The 13,989-nt window shown below is 42.5% G+C and overlaps 2 protein-coding genes across 4 annotated transcripts; both read right to left on the bottom strand.

Annotated features, from left to right (window-relative positions):
- Nucleotides 1–500: 500 nt before the first annotated feature.
- LOC122133301 (palmitoyltransferase ZDHHC18-A-like) lies at nucleotides 501–3,322 on the bottom strand. Its single transcript, XM_042709207.1, has 2 exons — nucleotides 3,275–3,322; nucleotides 501–2,304 (listed from the first exon to the last, which is right to left on the bottom strand). The coding sequence occupies exons 1-2, from the start codon at nucleotides 3,320–3,322 to the stop codon at nucleotides 1,963–1,965; spliced, it is 390 nt and encodes a 129-aa protein (XP_042565141.1). The 3' UTR covers nucleotides 501–1,962.
- On the bottom strand, nucleotides 501–13,925 carry zdhhc18a (zinc finger DHHC-type palmitoyltransferase 18a). Of its 3 annotated transcripts, none has more exons than XR_001162802.3 (10): nucleotides 12,589–13,925; nucleotides 12,058–12,218; nucleotides 11,620–11,769; nucleotides 9,203–9,340; nucleotides 6,458–6,509; nucleotides 5,675–5,777; nucleotides 5,320–5,432; nucleotides 4,830–4,932; nucleotides 3,275–3,372; nucleotides 501–2,304 (listed from the first exon to the last, which is right to left on the bottom strand). XR_001162802.3 is itself a non-coding variant. In XM_012838792.3 (10 exons), the coding sequence occupies exons 1-9, from the start codon at nucleotides 12,828–12,830 to the stop codon at nucleotides 3,331–3,333; spliced, it is 1,104 nt and encodes a 367-aa protein (XP_012694246.1). In that variant the 5' UTR covers nucleotides 12,831–13,925; the 3' UTR covers nucleotides 501–2,304; nucleotides 3,283–3,330. The 3 variants fall into 3 exon arrangements, 2 of the variants coding, with proteins under 2 accessions (XP_012694246.1, XP_031431576.1); XM_012838792.3 differs by having other exon boundaries at nucleotides 3,283–3,372; XM_031575716.1 differs by lacking the exons at nucleotides 501–2,304; nucleotides 3,275–3,372 and having other exon boundaries at nucleotides 3,381–4,932.
- Nucleotides 13,926–13,989: the final 64 nt, after the last annotated feature.

Genomic DNA, 13,989 nt, shown 5'->3' on the forward strand with positions numbered 1-13,989 from the left:
ATGAATGGCAAAAGGGTGTGGGATTTCTTGGCAGAGGCAAAGGTCAGTTAAAAGAAATCTCACAGCAACACCTATCTATGCATGGTCTCAGCTTTCCTTTCTAGAACATTCACGAAAGACAGCTCGACAGCCCTTTAAAATATGCTACTCCTAGTGTGAGCCACTCATTTCACACAGCCGTCATGGGGAGCAGTGGTTCTCGATTTCCTCCCTCTGTTTACACACATGCTTTTGGTCAGATGCCAGACACTGATGATGACGAGCTCTTATGCTCTCGAGCTTTGCAATACTGGACGGCTGTTTGTTCCTTAAATATAACATATTCAAAGCACAATAAGATCATCAGAATTAAGGGAGACACTTTCAAAGACAGTTCATGGAAGCTTAAGACATAAACAGAGTAGAGCGATGCTGAAAGGAGGCTTCATACACCTGCGCCACATCAGCAGCAGCCTTTCCCCATCAGCATCTGGCAGACAAAAACACTAGTCACAGTCGTAATTGTTTAAATCTATTTACTGTCCCATCAAAACTAGGCAGCAAATACATGTTGGCAGTGGCAAGTCTGTTCCTCATCCCAAAAGTCATTTTGACCCAGAGTGGGATGAGACAGGGAACTGTGAGACGGGGGAAAGTGAACGGACAGTGGTGGCCAGAGGTGTGGTGTTGTGTGCTGGGTAACCAATTACATTACAAAAAATCATCATCATGAGTATTAGCATAAGAAGGCCAACATTCCAGTTTCAATTCTGCATCATCAATGTACTGCTAAGCAGACTCTACATTTCATACGGTTTCCTCAGTTGCTTGATTTATCCTATTTTCCTGTAGTAGACCGTAACATAATTCAGACAAGAATATAAAAAAAGCAAATATACACATCAGTCCACAACATGGTGGGCATTATTTGTTCGGAAAAAAAATAAAAAATAGAGCAGAAAATGTTCGGCAGAAAACCTAACGCTGTACATCCCTGACCTAGAAAAGTACAAACCTGTCATACCTCACACACATCAACCGAATTCTTATTAGCCCAACATCAGTGATCCCAACAGTCAGGGACACACAGATATCAGAGGCCCACAAACAAGGAGTGAAATCATCTGCTCCAGGACAGATCACCCCTATAGGATCCCTACATCCCTGGAGTGCACTCCCAGTCCTATCCAGCAGTATACTTTGACCAGGTTAAAAGTGCCTTATTGGGATGCTTGGGGCAGAGGCTGACCAGCGACGGTGCAAAGGCTGCTTCAGGTGGCTCAGGACAGCCTTCCTCAGAGGCTCTGTGACTGTGCGTCAGGGTGGGAGAGAAAAATCTTGTGAAAATGTTTTGTTTTGTGCTTTAGTGTTGTGGTGAGGCTTGTGTGGATACAGTCGCTTACCGTCACTTTCCTTACTAAGAATCCTGGGACTGGGATTTAAGGATATATGGCATCTCTCACAAGAGAATCCTGAGTTTGAAAATGAAATAGAAATAATAACAGTAATAATAATAATAATAATAATAATAATAATAATAACAACAATAACAACTCAAGACAGACAACACATCGCGCCCATAACCATGCCCTGATGCTATCAGCAGTCCTCTGGAGTCAGTGTGCTGTCATTCTGCATGTACAATGGCTTTCTGAACAGCACCTCTCTCTTTGAGTTTGTGGCCGAGAGCATGCTTAGACCGACTTCAGAGTTTGGGGTTGAAGGGAGTAACAAAGTGTTCAGTTCAGTGTACAGGGTTTCAGTACCCATATATTAACTGTTCGGTGCTTTGGGGAGGAAACCCTTGTAGTCTGTGTTCAGGGTGGCAACCAAGAACCACATTCTCAGGCTTGAGACAGTAATCAAGCCAAAAGGAGGGGGTGGGGGGGTGAGGGTGGAACAGAGCATTCAAGGACTGTTATTGTAACCACATACGCAGTTCAGTGTCCGTAGGTTGAAGCGTGTGTTTGGTACGCGGAGACTCTACGGCAGAGGCAGGAAGCCGAGCTCCGAGGAGTCGCTGAAGATGAGGGTACCGTGAGGGTGCAGGTAGGCCAGGCTGCCCAGCATGCAGCTGGTATTGCGGGCGAGGAAGCCCTTCGAGGGGGGGCAAGGGTGCGTCTCCCGGGCCTGGCGCCCTGAGCAACCAGTGGGTGTCGAGGGCAAGGGGGCACGGGACCCCTGCGGGCTGGAGACGGCGATCGGGCGCGTGTCCTGCTGGCTGGGGCTTACGGGGACCGTTTTGGGGGTGGCGGGCGAGCACTGGCTTTGAAATATGGGGGAGTGAGCCACCGTCTCAAGAAGCTCCTTGGTGCCTTGCGTGCACTGTGCAGAGATGGGGGGGGGGAAGGAGAAGAAAAGGAAAGAGAAAACAAGACAAAGGGAGAGTAAGTGAGCAGTAGGTGAGTGACTGAGTGGGGTGAGAGTGAGGTGAGAAGGTTGGTTAGCGGAGTGAAGAGAGCGCAGGATGTGCAAGGGTGAGTCTGGTGAGGCGGTGCGCTGAAGAAGACAGCATGGCGGGATGAGAGTGAGGAGTTTACGATTGTCTCAAAAACAATAATAAACAACACGAAATAAATCAACACCACCATGAATAATCAGAGCTCTAGTTATGGACAAAACATGTAAAGAGTGTTAGAAGAATAGTTTCGTCAAGGTCACAAAAAAACTGCAGAAAAAAAATCTGTCTTGTAAAAATAAGGCCTTGTTTGACATTGAGCTGAGCTGTTTAGACCTTGTCAATAGAGAAAATACATCTACAAAATCTAAAATGAATTAATACCTAATAATGTTTTGAAAATTCTGTCAATAAATGACAATTTACATGTTTAAACAATGCAAAAATTTCAGTCTGCTTTGAAACAATCATACAATATTTCAATGTGGGAGTTTCAAGGGTCATCTGATCGACCTCTTCCTTGACTGACGGCATTTGACCTGCCTTAAGAGCACAATGAGCATTGTGAATGTGCAGCGCGTGGGTATCAACACTGTGTCTGCTGCCTCGGCAGAGAGGGGCTACAGTCCGCCAGGAGTCCCGAAATTTCAGCAAGCTTCTGACAAGCTGAGGAAACAGGGAGTGACATAACCATGACGAGTGACAGAGTGAGAACAAGCGCACGCACGCGTGAGAGACAGCGAGACGGACAGACAGACAGAGAGAGAGAGAGGAGAGAGAGAGAGAGAGACAGCACGCAGTGAGGGAGGGATGGAGCACCAGACTTGGCATGCAGAGCCAGGAGAGTGGGCAGACAGGCGGGTGGGCACCATGACACCCGGTTATCTCCTCACTCACCCCCTTACCATCCCTGCTGCCCCCTCCTATGCCCAGCGGAGAGGGCATACTTCCCTTCAGCCAGTGCAGGACAGGGAAAAGTCCTGACAGGTCTCCTCCTGTGGGGGCAGGATTATACAACACAACATAACACTAGCTATGAGTGCGGGAGCAGGAGGACACACACACACACACACACTTACAGACAGCTGAAAAAGAGAATCCACACACTGTTTTGACATGGGTAAGGTGACAACACATCCTGTTACATGCCTACAATAAACGGTTGTATACAAAGGTTTGGGCACATCTGTGGAAATGACAGATTTTGTTGTTGTTTTTGTTTTTTAAATGATAGGTAAATAGAACCCCTGCAGCAGAGAAACATGAAACAATGAGGCCTTGCTCAAATGTTAAACTGGAGTTATCCCTTATTATGTTATGAGCAACTGTGGCCTGAGCAAAAGTTTGGACACCCTACTAAGTCAACACTTAGTAACACTCCACTAACTGGACATTACAAAAGCAACTATTTGCATTTCCTGGAGTACTTCATGGTGTATTTTGAGGTATACTTTGAATCATTCTTCTGTTGCTTCCTTTTCTTCACTGTCTGCATGACATTTACATTCTGAATTTGCTCATATTTATAGGAATTCATTCATTCGTATGATGTTTTCCTGTTTGTGCATGCAGAGCTGCACAGTGGAATGGTGCACCAGCACACCTGTGTCAGATAAATCTTCCTGCCGGCCTTTTGAGTCACATAAGGGGATTGGTTGGCCTTTCTGCTCAGCAGACATGCAGTTTTATCTGAAAGTCGTCTTGGTCCTCAAGATTATCGCCTTGACTTGCACAGTTACCCTTAACAGCCATTTCTTAATAGCATTTCAGTCATTGGAAATTGCAAGCTGGAAATGCTTTGATATCTTTTTAAAGCCCTCTGCTGCTTGGTCAGGTGCTGAGTGGAGCTTCTGCTTGTTAAGAGATGCCACAACATTTGAGGAGTCAGGTCTGGTCACATCGAATGATTTACAAGTCTTAACGAGTTTACAAATACAGGACTAACAAATGAATGTTATGTTCTGAGACTTTCGAGTGGAACTTTTGCATATAGCATAATTACAGTGCCATATGCAAAATTACAGTTTTTTAACAGTGCAGACATATTTCAAGAAATCCTCATTTTAAAATGTCCTTTGCTGCAGGGGTGGTATCTACAAAATATGGATTTTACTCAGGGATGTACGAAATTTTGCATACAACTGTGTAAAAACTCTTTCTGTACATGGTGTTACTAGCTCGTACAGCTTAAACCTGCCAACAGCCAGACTGCTTTGTTTTTTATTTCAATGTTTATTTATGTTGGGATCACTTAGGAAGCCTGCTAATTTCAGTAGGGTAACATGAATCTGTGTGATCTGTGGCAAAAGATGTCAGTCAGCTTTGCTGTCTCCATCACAAAACTAAGTATTGCAAGGGTCTGATCTGGGAACAGCTGAGGCGAAGCCTGTGAGGAGCCTTTCGAGCTCTGGCAGGTCGATGTCCTGCAGGTAACTCTAGATGGCGCTCCTACCATGTTTGTGTCGTTCTTGGACAAGAAAGGCGGAAGCTCCTGCTCTGCGGTAATGATGGGCGGAGTGTCCTCTGGAGGCAAGAAACCTCTTCTGTCTATCATACTGGAGAGCACAGAGAAGGGACAGGAAAACACAAATCAACCCCAAATATGCAGAAGACAGAAAATATAGGGCACTATAGCAGTACACCAGCTGGGACAGAGTTAATAGGGGCTTAAACAGAAGGCAATATAGGCTGCTATTAAAAGCTATCTACCATATCATAAATAAACAGATGTTTACAAACAAGCCTTATTGATCAGGCTTAGGTCATTCTAGCAAGTCATTTTTTTTCCCATTAGTTTCTTGACAAGTTTGAATACAACAACAACAACAACAAAACAGGACCAGTGACCTCTAACGCAATTAAATGACCAAACTGTAGGCCCAATGATCTATAATCCAGTTAACATGCAGTAAAACTACAGGAGGGAAGACTTCAGTCCTGACCTGGGAGGCATGGGTCCACAAAGCACCACACAGCAGTTGGTGAAGATGTTGTTGTAGCTGTAGGGATTCTTATAGTCCTCTAACCCCCTTTTGCTCGACCATGACCCTTTGATCTGCAGATAAGACACAAATGTTAGGGCAATAAATAACTCCTCAATTCAGGAAAACATTCCAATTTTTCAATCTAATGTTATCTTGATATACGTATGTTGTGATATACACATGTTCATTTTTTCAGTCCATTTCATCACTGATGGAAGTCATAAACACAACAAGGAAACAAACAGCAAAGACGGTGGAGATATTATTTCATACCTGCTGATGGATGTTAATTTTCTGACATGATCATACTCACATCCTCATTGGTGGTGAGGTTTGAGGCTGCCAAATACGTATGGAAGCCTGACAGGCCCAAAATAGACCATATGGAGAAAAAGCAGACCACCAACTCCACAATAGTGCAAAAAGAGTCAAGGTTTAAACTGAGAATTCTATTAACATCTATACCTTAATTCATAATTAAAACACATTCATTTAAACGGATTCCTGTAACAGCTAAATTATATAAAATTATACTATCTTTAACTGTCTTGCAGTCATGAGAGAACTTTAGAAGGCTCTATATGGGTTCTACACAGATTGTTTAAGCATCCCAATAAGATTATTTCGCTCAATAATAAAGAATAAGGCATCCCCCCCCCCTGCACACAGCAAAATTGCTCAGGAGGGAAAAATAAATTGCCTTCTGCTTAACTGCCTAAGAGGGTCAAGGAACTTGTGGTAAAGCGCAGCATTAACCTTAACGCTGGCAAACAGACAAAACCACATGGTGCTGACGTCTGGGCCAAATTCAGAGCGGGGAACAGCTGCATGTCGCAGGCTGCATTCGGCTTTCTGTCAGCAGTCAACCTGGGCAGCGTCATGAATGCTAGCTCTTAGCCAGACTCCTAATCCAATTACGGGTGAGTGGGATTAAAACTGAGTGGAGAGGGAGAGGCAGAGAAAAGACGTGGTAAACTGAATGAGCTCTGTTTGGGAACACGTTGGCGGGAGAGAGAAGAGTGTGCTGAAATGAGGAGCATGTGTGTGTGCACGTGTGAGAGAGGAGGAGAGAGAAGGGACCAAGGGTAAAGGATATCTGGCAGGACTCTGCTGAACAGCATTGAGGATACCGCTGCCTCCCTGGGCTCCTAAAAAAGGAAAAGGAAAAGCCATCCATCCGTGATTCAATTTAAGAGAAGTGGCACATTAGTCATAATTAACAAAACATGCATTATATCTATAAACGTCCACCAAAATGATTTCATGTGATGCATTCAGTATGACATTTCCAGTGAAACACTAGCCTGGCTCCCCCCGCCTCTTGTTCCCAGCTCAGTTGTCGCTGCGATTATAGTCCGAAACTGATGTTTGCAAGATGGATTTCAAAATTAACCCAAAGTCTATGCCCATTGGTATGTAACGATTGGAATCAATCTCCAATGGAGCGAGGACCTATTTATTCACAGGGCGAACTTGGGTCTGGTTACACCAGGCTAGAAAACACTTTTACTTTTTTAAATATATATTAACCCAGGATTTAAAGTTGACAATATTTTTTTCCTGCATTACATTTGCACAAAACCACTACTAAACATTTTCTTGCAAGCCCTGAAACCACACACACTGAGAGAACAAAACCAAAAAAATACCCCAAAACACTCCTGAACACAACAATGAAGCATTGTTTCATGCTGACTGGAAACATGTATGGTCTCGCTCACACTACCTAATGCCAGGTAAGGCAACTTCAGGCTGCCACCTACCAGCACCTGACATGATGGTGCATTTCGATCAGGTGACAAGATGTAGCAACAAGGGACTCTCAGAGAGATTACTAGAACATTCAATTTGCGGTGGTCAGGATTCAGTGTACGTCGCATTAATAACGCTAATTTCGTTGACAGAAACTATGACTAAATATGTCATCATCAACCTTTTGTCCATGACTAAGACGAGACAATGACAAGACACATTGAGGCTCACCACAAACAAGTTGAGGTAGATTATCGTCTTAGTGGTAACGTTAGTTTTTTTTAAAGCTTTATAATGCCAACGTGTAAGGCGATGGTGCTACATTATGTACGGGGCTCGCAAAATTTCTAAATCCCAGGTAGTCCTTCGGGCAGGCATTCTTCAAAGTTTGGTTGCCCGAAATGAATTAGACTAGCCCAAACAAAAAAACATTAATATTGCTATAAATGTGAATTTCTTAATATAAACATAATTAATGACTATAAAACACAAAGCATAATTATAACAAACCAATAAAACAAAAACATGTCACACAAGTGTTAATGCAAACAACTAAAGCAACTAAAAGGCCTATACCGTACAGGCTACACAGATTCAGTGGCAAATAACCGGCAAATAACATATTTTGATAATCCTTAGATTCTTTGTTCACTGTGTATCTGTTTTAAAATATTCTGTTAAAAAGACATGTCGCCAACTTGTTTGATACTGTATTGATTAAATGGTGGCTAAGGCTGTATTATCATATTTTGACTTTTTACCAAGATGATAAATGAGAGCCATTTTTACTGTGTATGGTTGGTACACGAGTGATGTGAACCTGATAGGCTACTACAAAAGAATGTCCATTAAATATTGCACTAAATGAAATGGAGCTGTGTCGAGGTTAAGAGAGCTACAAGACATGCCAGGGCTGCGACACACTGTTCTGTCCTGTCCTGTCCTGTCTTGTCTTGTCTCGTCTCCCGCTAGCATGAACAACACACTCCATTGACTTCAATGCAGCTCACGCCAACAAATACACCTGTTTTGGTCAGTCTTTGTCAATCTTACTGATTCTCACGCCAAGTCAGCCTTGAAAGTTGGCAACTCTGTCATGTTGTACTTTGAGGAATGACAGACCAGGAGAGGCTGATGTGTTGAACAATCCACGCACTAACAAACTTAGATGCTGGCTAGTGTTAGCTTTTGGCCCATAGACTAGGCTTGTAGCGTTAAATCTAGCCTATAAGTTATGCATGCATTGTCTAGGCTAATGTCCAGGTCTTTTAAGATTTAACACGCACAAACATACGAGATGTAAGAGCATCATCCCACAGTGTATTTCCTTGTCTCTTCTGCTTCCAACACTGGTTGCCTTCCACCACGTCTTTCGTAAACTGTTGCCTATAGCCTTCATAACGTCACCATGAAGGGTTTTCAGGTGCAATGAAAACAAATCACAGGGAGAGAGGAGGGGGTAACACAATCCTTTATGTTATTATTTCAGTAGAGTGTATAACCCATTTTGGTTTAATGGTGTAGTAGCCTGAAAGGTCGATAGTAGATTTCTTATTGTCTATTTGAATTTATTTGTATGTATTTATTTGTGAGTGCCCCTTGGTACCCTACACAGTACAGCTAGGGTGACCCGATGCAAACAGACCAAATATGGGACGAGTAGTAAGTTTGTGTGGGACAATGTGGGACATGTGTGCATGTGTGGGGGGGACTTTTAGTTTTAGAACTTGACTTCACAATAACATGAGGTTGCCTAAATGATTACAGAAAAAGCATTTGAGAAATACAATATTAACTGCATCCCTGTTTACAACATGGAGCACAGGCTTTTATGGATTAGTCACCTACTGTGCTAAGCTGAGAAAGAGCTCAAAACAGTAACAGCACTGAACTAAATGTGCTTTACTTGCCTACGTAGGTGTGTGTGTGTCTGTGTGTGTGTGTGTGTGTGTGTGTGTGTGTGTGTGTGTGTGTGTGTGTGTGTGTGTGTGTGCGTGTGGTGTGGTGTGGCAGCTGAGTGGAAAGGTGTGTATGGGCTCAGCAAATGAGTCAAAACAAAGGTGTGATGGGTGACTCAAAACACACTTACGCAATGTGAGATGGGTGATCACGCAGCCAAATATGAAGGAGGTCAGGAAAGAGAGGGACACAATGAAGGTGTAGAAGAAGCGGTAGTTTCGCTTGCCAACACAGTTTCCGACCCAGGGGCAGTGATGGTCAAACCTCTCTGTGAACGTAATATCAAACCACACACATGTAACAGCCAAACACTCTGGTGTATGGAACTCAAGATTTGTCCCTCAAGAAATGACACAAGGCTGTGGTTAATTGTAGTATTGGTCTTACAATGACTAATCAGATATGCACACTGTGTCACACATTCTAATAGGATCTTGTTGTAACCAGCAACCTCCCTCAGCTTCAAAAGTAAACACTCCCGGCGTGCGTGTCATTTCAAACATTATTCTTCAGAAATTGGGCTAGTATTTTTCATACACCTACAATAAATGCATGGGATGACACTTGCATTCATAAGCAGCTTATATTGTTTTTTGAAGCAGTACAAAATGCCCTGGGAAATATCTGCTTCTCCAGCAGCAATAAGTAAATCTGATTAGAGAACAAATGGCTTTTAGGCCATATGCTCACAGCTCAGGGGGGAAAATATTTTATTAGCATATTAGCACAAAACAATGTCCCCCAGGACAAAAGTAAAAGGGCCCTCTAACTTTAATGTCTACTACAATAACACTAATGTAATTGTAATGGGTGTTATAGCGATAGGCACAAGCTGGAAGGGCTTAGAACCCCCTTGAAATCTATAACTTTGTGCAGGACACTACAATGACATGTCCTTAACCACCTGGTCCAACCCCCCTAAGGGGTTCTCAAACCATTAGCTTGCTAGGAGCTTCGTAATTAGGCTACAACACAGCAACACCTTGAAATGCAACTACCTGAAATACTCATACTACTCAAAACGAAAGCACAGGCGATAGGAGAGGAAGAAGAAAAACAAAACAGTGGTTAGTGAGAATCTGTTACATTGACTGAAGTATGTTTAGCAAAGGTTTAATTGGTCCCTGCAGATAAATGGGTTGTCAATTGTAACAACAACTAGTTAGGTACTGACTTAATAATAATAATTAGTGTACGCTATTTACCTTGCTAGATGTTTTTTAAGGACTTTGCATTAACGTTCAAGCTCCTATGGTTATTTCCTACACGGTCATGTTTTTAATACCCTGTTTTTAATGTGTAAACATCAGATATTGTATAACCTAGGATGTAGCCAAGGCTGTGGATTAAGAATTTCATCAAGTATTTTAAAAATACATCTATTGGTGGATGCAAACTGTGCTGGTTTTCAAAGCTAGATGACAAAATACAACAATGCTCTTTTCTCTGAAGGATATTTGCCTAAGTTTCCTAATGCATCCCAATATGAAGGTGACAGTAATTAGACAGTATTCAATTATTCTGTATAAGGCGTCTATACACAGATGTTTAACTACTAAAATTGATATATAATTGTATATATATTCATATTTATTCTGTACTTTTAAAAATAAAAGGTTAATTTGAACAGATACCCTTTGTATGGGTCAGGGGGTAGGGATAGGGAGCCCGTGCTGACTTTTGCTTGGGGCCCCCCAGAATCCCTAGAAACACCATGTATCCAGCATAATCATTAAAATGCCTTAGCTGCTAATTACAAAATATCCGAATTCTTTCTTATTGTTCTTTCTTAATTATTTCCTACTCTATTGAAATGAATAGGAAAAAATAGACTAAATGGACAAAGATACTTCCTTGTAAAGTTCAAATGAGCGTGGGGTGGCGTTAGCACAGGCGCTGCTTTAAAGCTATTTAATTGGCAGTCAGCGACAGATCACTGAGAGATTTAATAAAAAATGCAAAAGGTCCAAAGAAAGCTCTCTATGTCTGGACAAGTTTTTAAAGAGCCCATACATTGAATAAGGAATAGACAACAGCTGTCAGAAAAGAGCCGTCTAAGAAAATCTGATGTGATGTAGTTCCATGTTCAATGCTGCATATGTTCAGTGGGTTGACCATTAGACCATTGCAGTCGCCACAACTCAAAGTTTGACATTCCTTTTATGCAACAGTGCTATAATGTTATTGAGGAAATCATTGTAGAATTAAATGAAGAAATAATGTCGCAGCTCACCTCCGCCACCAATTTCTTAAAACATTCACACGTTGCTAAGCAACAGTAAACAAAACCAGAAGTCTGCTTTAGATACAATGTATAAAACTGATAGTTGGCAAATACTCTAAATGTTTTAACAAGTGTTACCAAGTGTCTTAAAACAAGTGTAAAAACTGTTATGGTTAATCTACAGATGGCGTTTTGCTCACAATTACCTTATATCCCACAGGCACACCCAAATTAATATTTCTGGCTTTACTGCTGGTGAACAGCTTGAAAGAAACAGATTAGCGTTGGCTGTTGCCATGGCGAGTGAGGGACTGTGGTCTTACCCACGCAGTTGTCGCACAGGCTGCAGTGTGATGTGCGAGGGGGCCGGAACATTTTGCAGGTAAAGCAGTATTTTAGCTTAACCACCTGGTCATTGATGAGGATCTCTTTCGTTCGTGGTGGTGGGCGGTAGGTGGAGGAGCCTGAGTTATCTTCAAAGGGGAGGAAGACAGACAGACAGACAGACACACACACACACACACTGAGAACCAGTCCATCCAGAAATATGAACTACTGCTTTGCCACAAGATGTGCCATATCCATCACTGGATTTTCACAAAAACACTGTGTTAAGCATGACAGGACGGCAATGATCTGGTCTGGATCTTCACATACTGGCCCACACTATGTCCTGCTGCCGCACTTTAGGGGCACAGATGGTACACCAATCCCTGACCCCCCCCCACCCACCACTATAACCACCAAGTTAAGACTATTACCTATCTGCTTCTCAATGTCGGCAGCCTCATCTGGCAAGGCCCTCGGCAATATGCCAGGGTCTGTAAAGCTGGTGTGTAAGAGAGAAAAGACCACGAACACAAACAGCACTCCAGCAATGACTGGGATGCATACAGTCAGATGTGCCACCAGAAAGGGGCAGCTGAGAACAGGGAACAGACAAGAAGGTTAACGTTACCAGCTGTCATAGTTGTGCCAAGAGAGTAAAAACACATTGTCAAAAGCAATTCAGCAATTGTAAAGTATAAATGGAGCAACGTCAGCAACGCCGCACATTATTGTTCCGCAAAGCTACTGGTAGGTTACACCCTGGAGTAGGTGGCAAGCACACGAATTCAAAGCCAGGTCGTTACATATTTCTCTACCACTACTAGCAATGTTTAATCGATTAAAGCTGCACTGAGTTTCGCTATGATCTAGCAAACAACACCGGTACAATAAAAGCTACGCCTAAATGTAAAATGGCAAATCAAAATAATGAGTAGGTCACATGATGATGTTACTTTACTTACTCAAATATAAAAAATAGGCCACTGGTGATAAGGATAAGGCCAAGAGTCAATGGTAGCACACCGCTTTGACGGGCAACAATAATCCGTCCATCACAAAAGAAACGATTCCTCCCGGGAAACACTTCCCACTTTCTCCGCTGTCGCTGGACATTTTTACTAGCAAGCGGTAGCGTTGACGTAGGTGTTGCCGTTGGTGTAGTCAGTGTCCGTGGATCAATTTGTTGGTATTCACAGTTTTTCATGGTTTGAGAAAGGTTCACTCAGTGCCTGACTTGATGTTTACACTATCCGGCAAATACGAATACTGACATGTATGAACTTGCAATTCACACAATGAGTTAGCTAGCGTTGATGTTAACACCTAAATGACTGACAAACAAGCTTGCTATCTAGCTCATCCACAATATGTCACTTAACACAGAGATAACGTAAATAATATAATTATGTTGCTATAATAAATTTGACAACAATTAGCTTGTAGGCTAAAAACCTACTTGGTAATGAGAGACGGGAAAGTAGATCGCACATGACGTGAACTACAACTAATGTAACGATGGCTACATACCTTCAGCTACTTTCGCAAGCTAATATAGCCGAAAGCTACCGGTACTACTGCTAGCTAACTAGCAAGCTCCAATATGTTACGATAACTAACTGGACACACTGAAGGATCATTTAGACAGCTTTATGAATTGGCTAGTCTTACCGTATAGTTATTGTTTACGTTTAGCCAGCAAGCTAACTGATGTCTAGCTCACTACGCTAATAAAGGATAGCCGACCAAGTTACCCAATATTGCAGAGCCTGTAACGTTAGCCAATTCGTGATCTGAAAAGATCTCGAACAATTTCTAAAAGGTCACTTATTTAAAGTAGATTCTGTTCACGCATCCTATTCACAGCAAACTATAGGTGATATTATCCACTACTTCTGGCTTTTGGATAATAACAGGCATAACGTTACCCGTGTAGCAGCTAACAAGCAGCTTAGCGTAACATTAGCTCTTGGAATCAGAATATGCCTTTCATCAACGATTCATTAACGTTAGCTGTGACTCTTTCAGCTCCTTCAACGTTAGTTATCTCACGTTATCAATCAGAAATCGTCCGCTGAATGTGTGACCGCGTCGTAGATGAAATATTAGGACCAGGTTGATGAGAAATTGTAGCTAGCCGGGTATATATATGATAGCTGCTTGAGGTAGAATCACGTCTTTTGGCAGCTCTGGCTCCGTTGTCAGCTAGTAACGACATGCACGGAACACAACACTGGTGGAGGTGACTTGATGAAGAGACGCAAATACTTGTACAGGCAACATGTGATGTTTGAAACAGCAGCGACCCATCTGGTTCATTCATAATACTGTGTATGATTTCTTTCTGGTAAACTTTTCACACAGAG

The sequence above is a fragment of the Clupea harengus genome, chromosome 11 (assembly GCF_900700415.2).
Source record: "Clupea harengus chromosome 11, Ch_v2.0.2, whole genome shotgun sequence".
Taxonomy (NCBI): Eukaryota; Metazoa; Chordata; class Actinopteri; order Clupeiformes; family Clupeidae; genus Clupea; species Clupea harengus.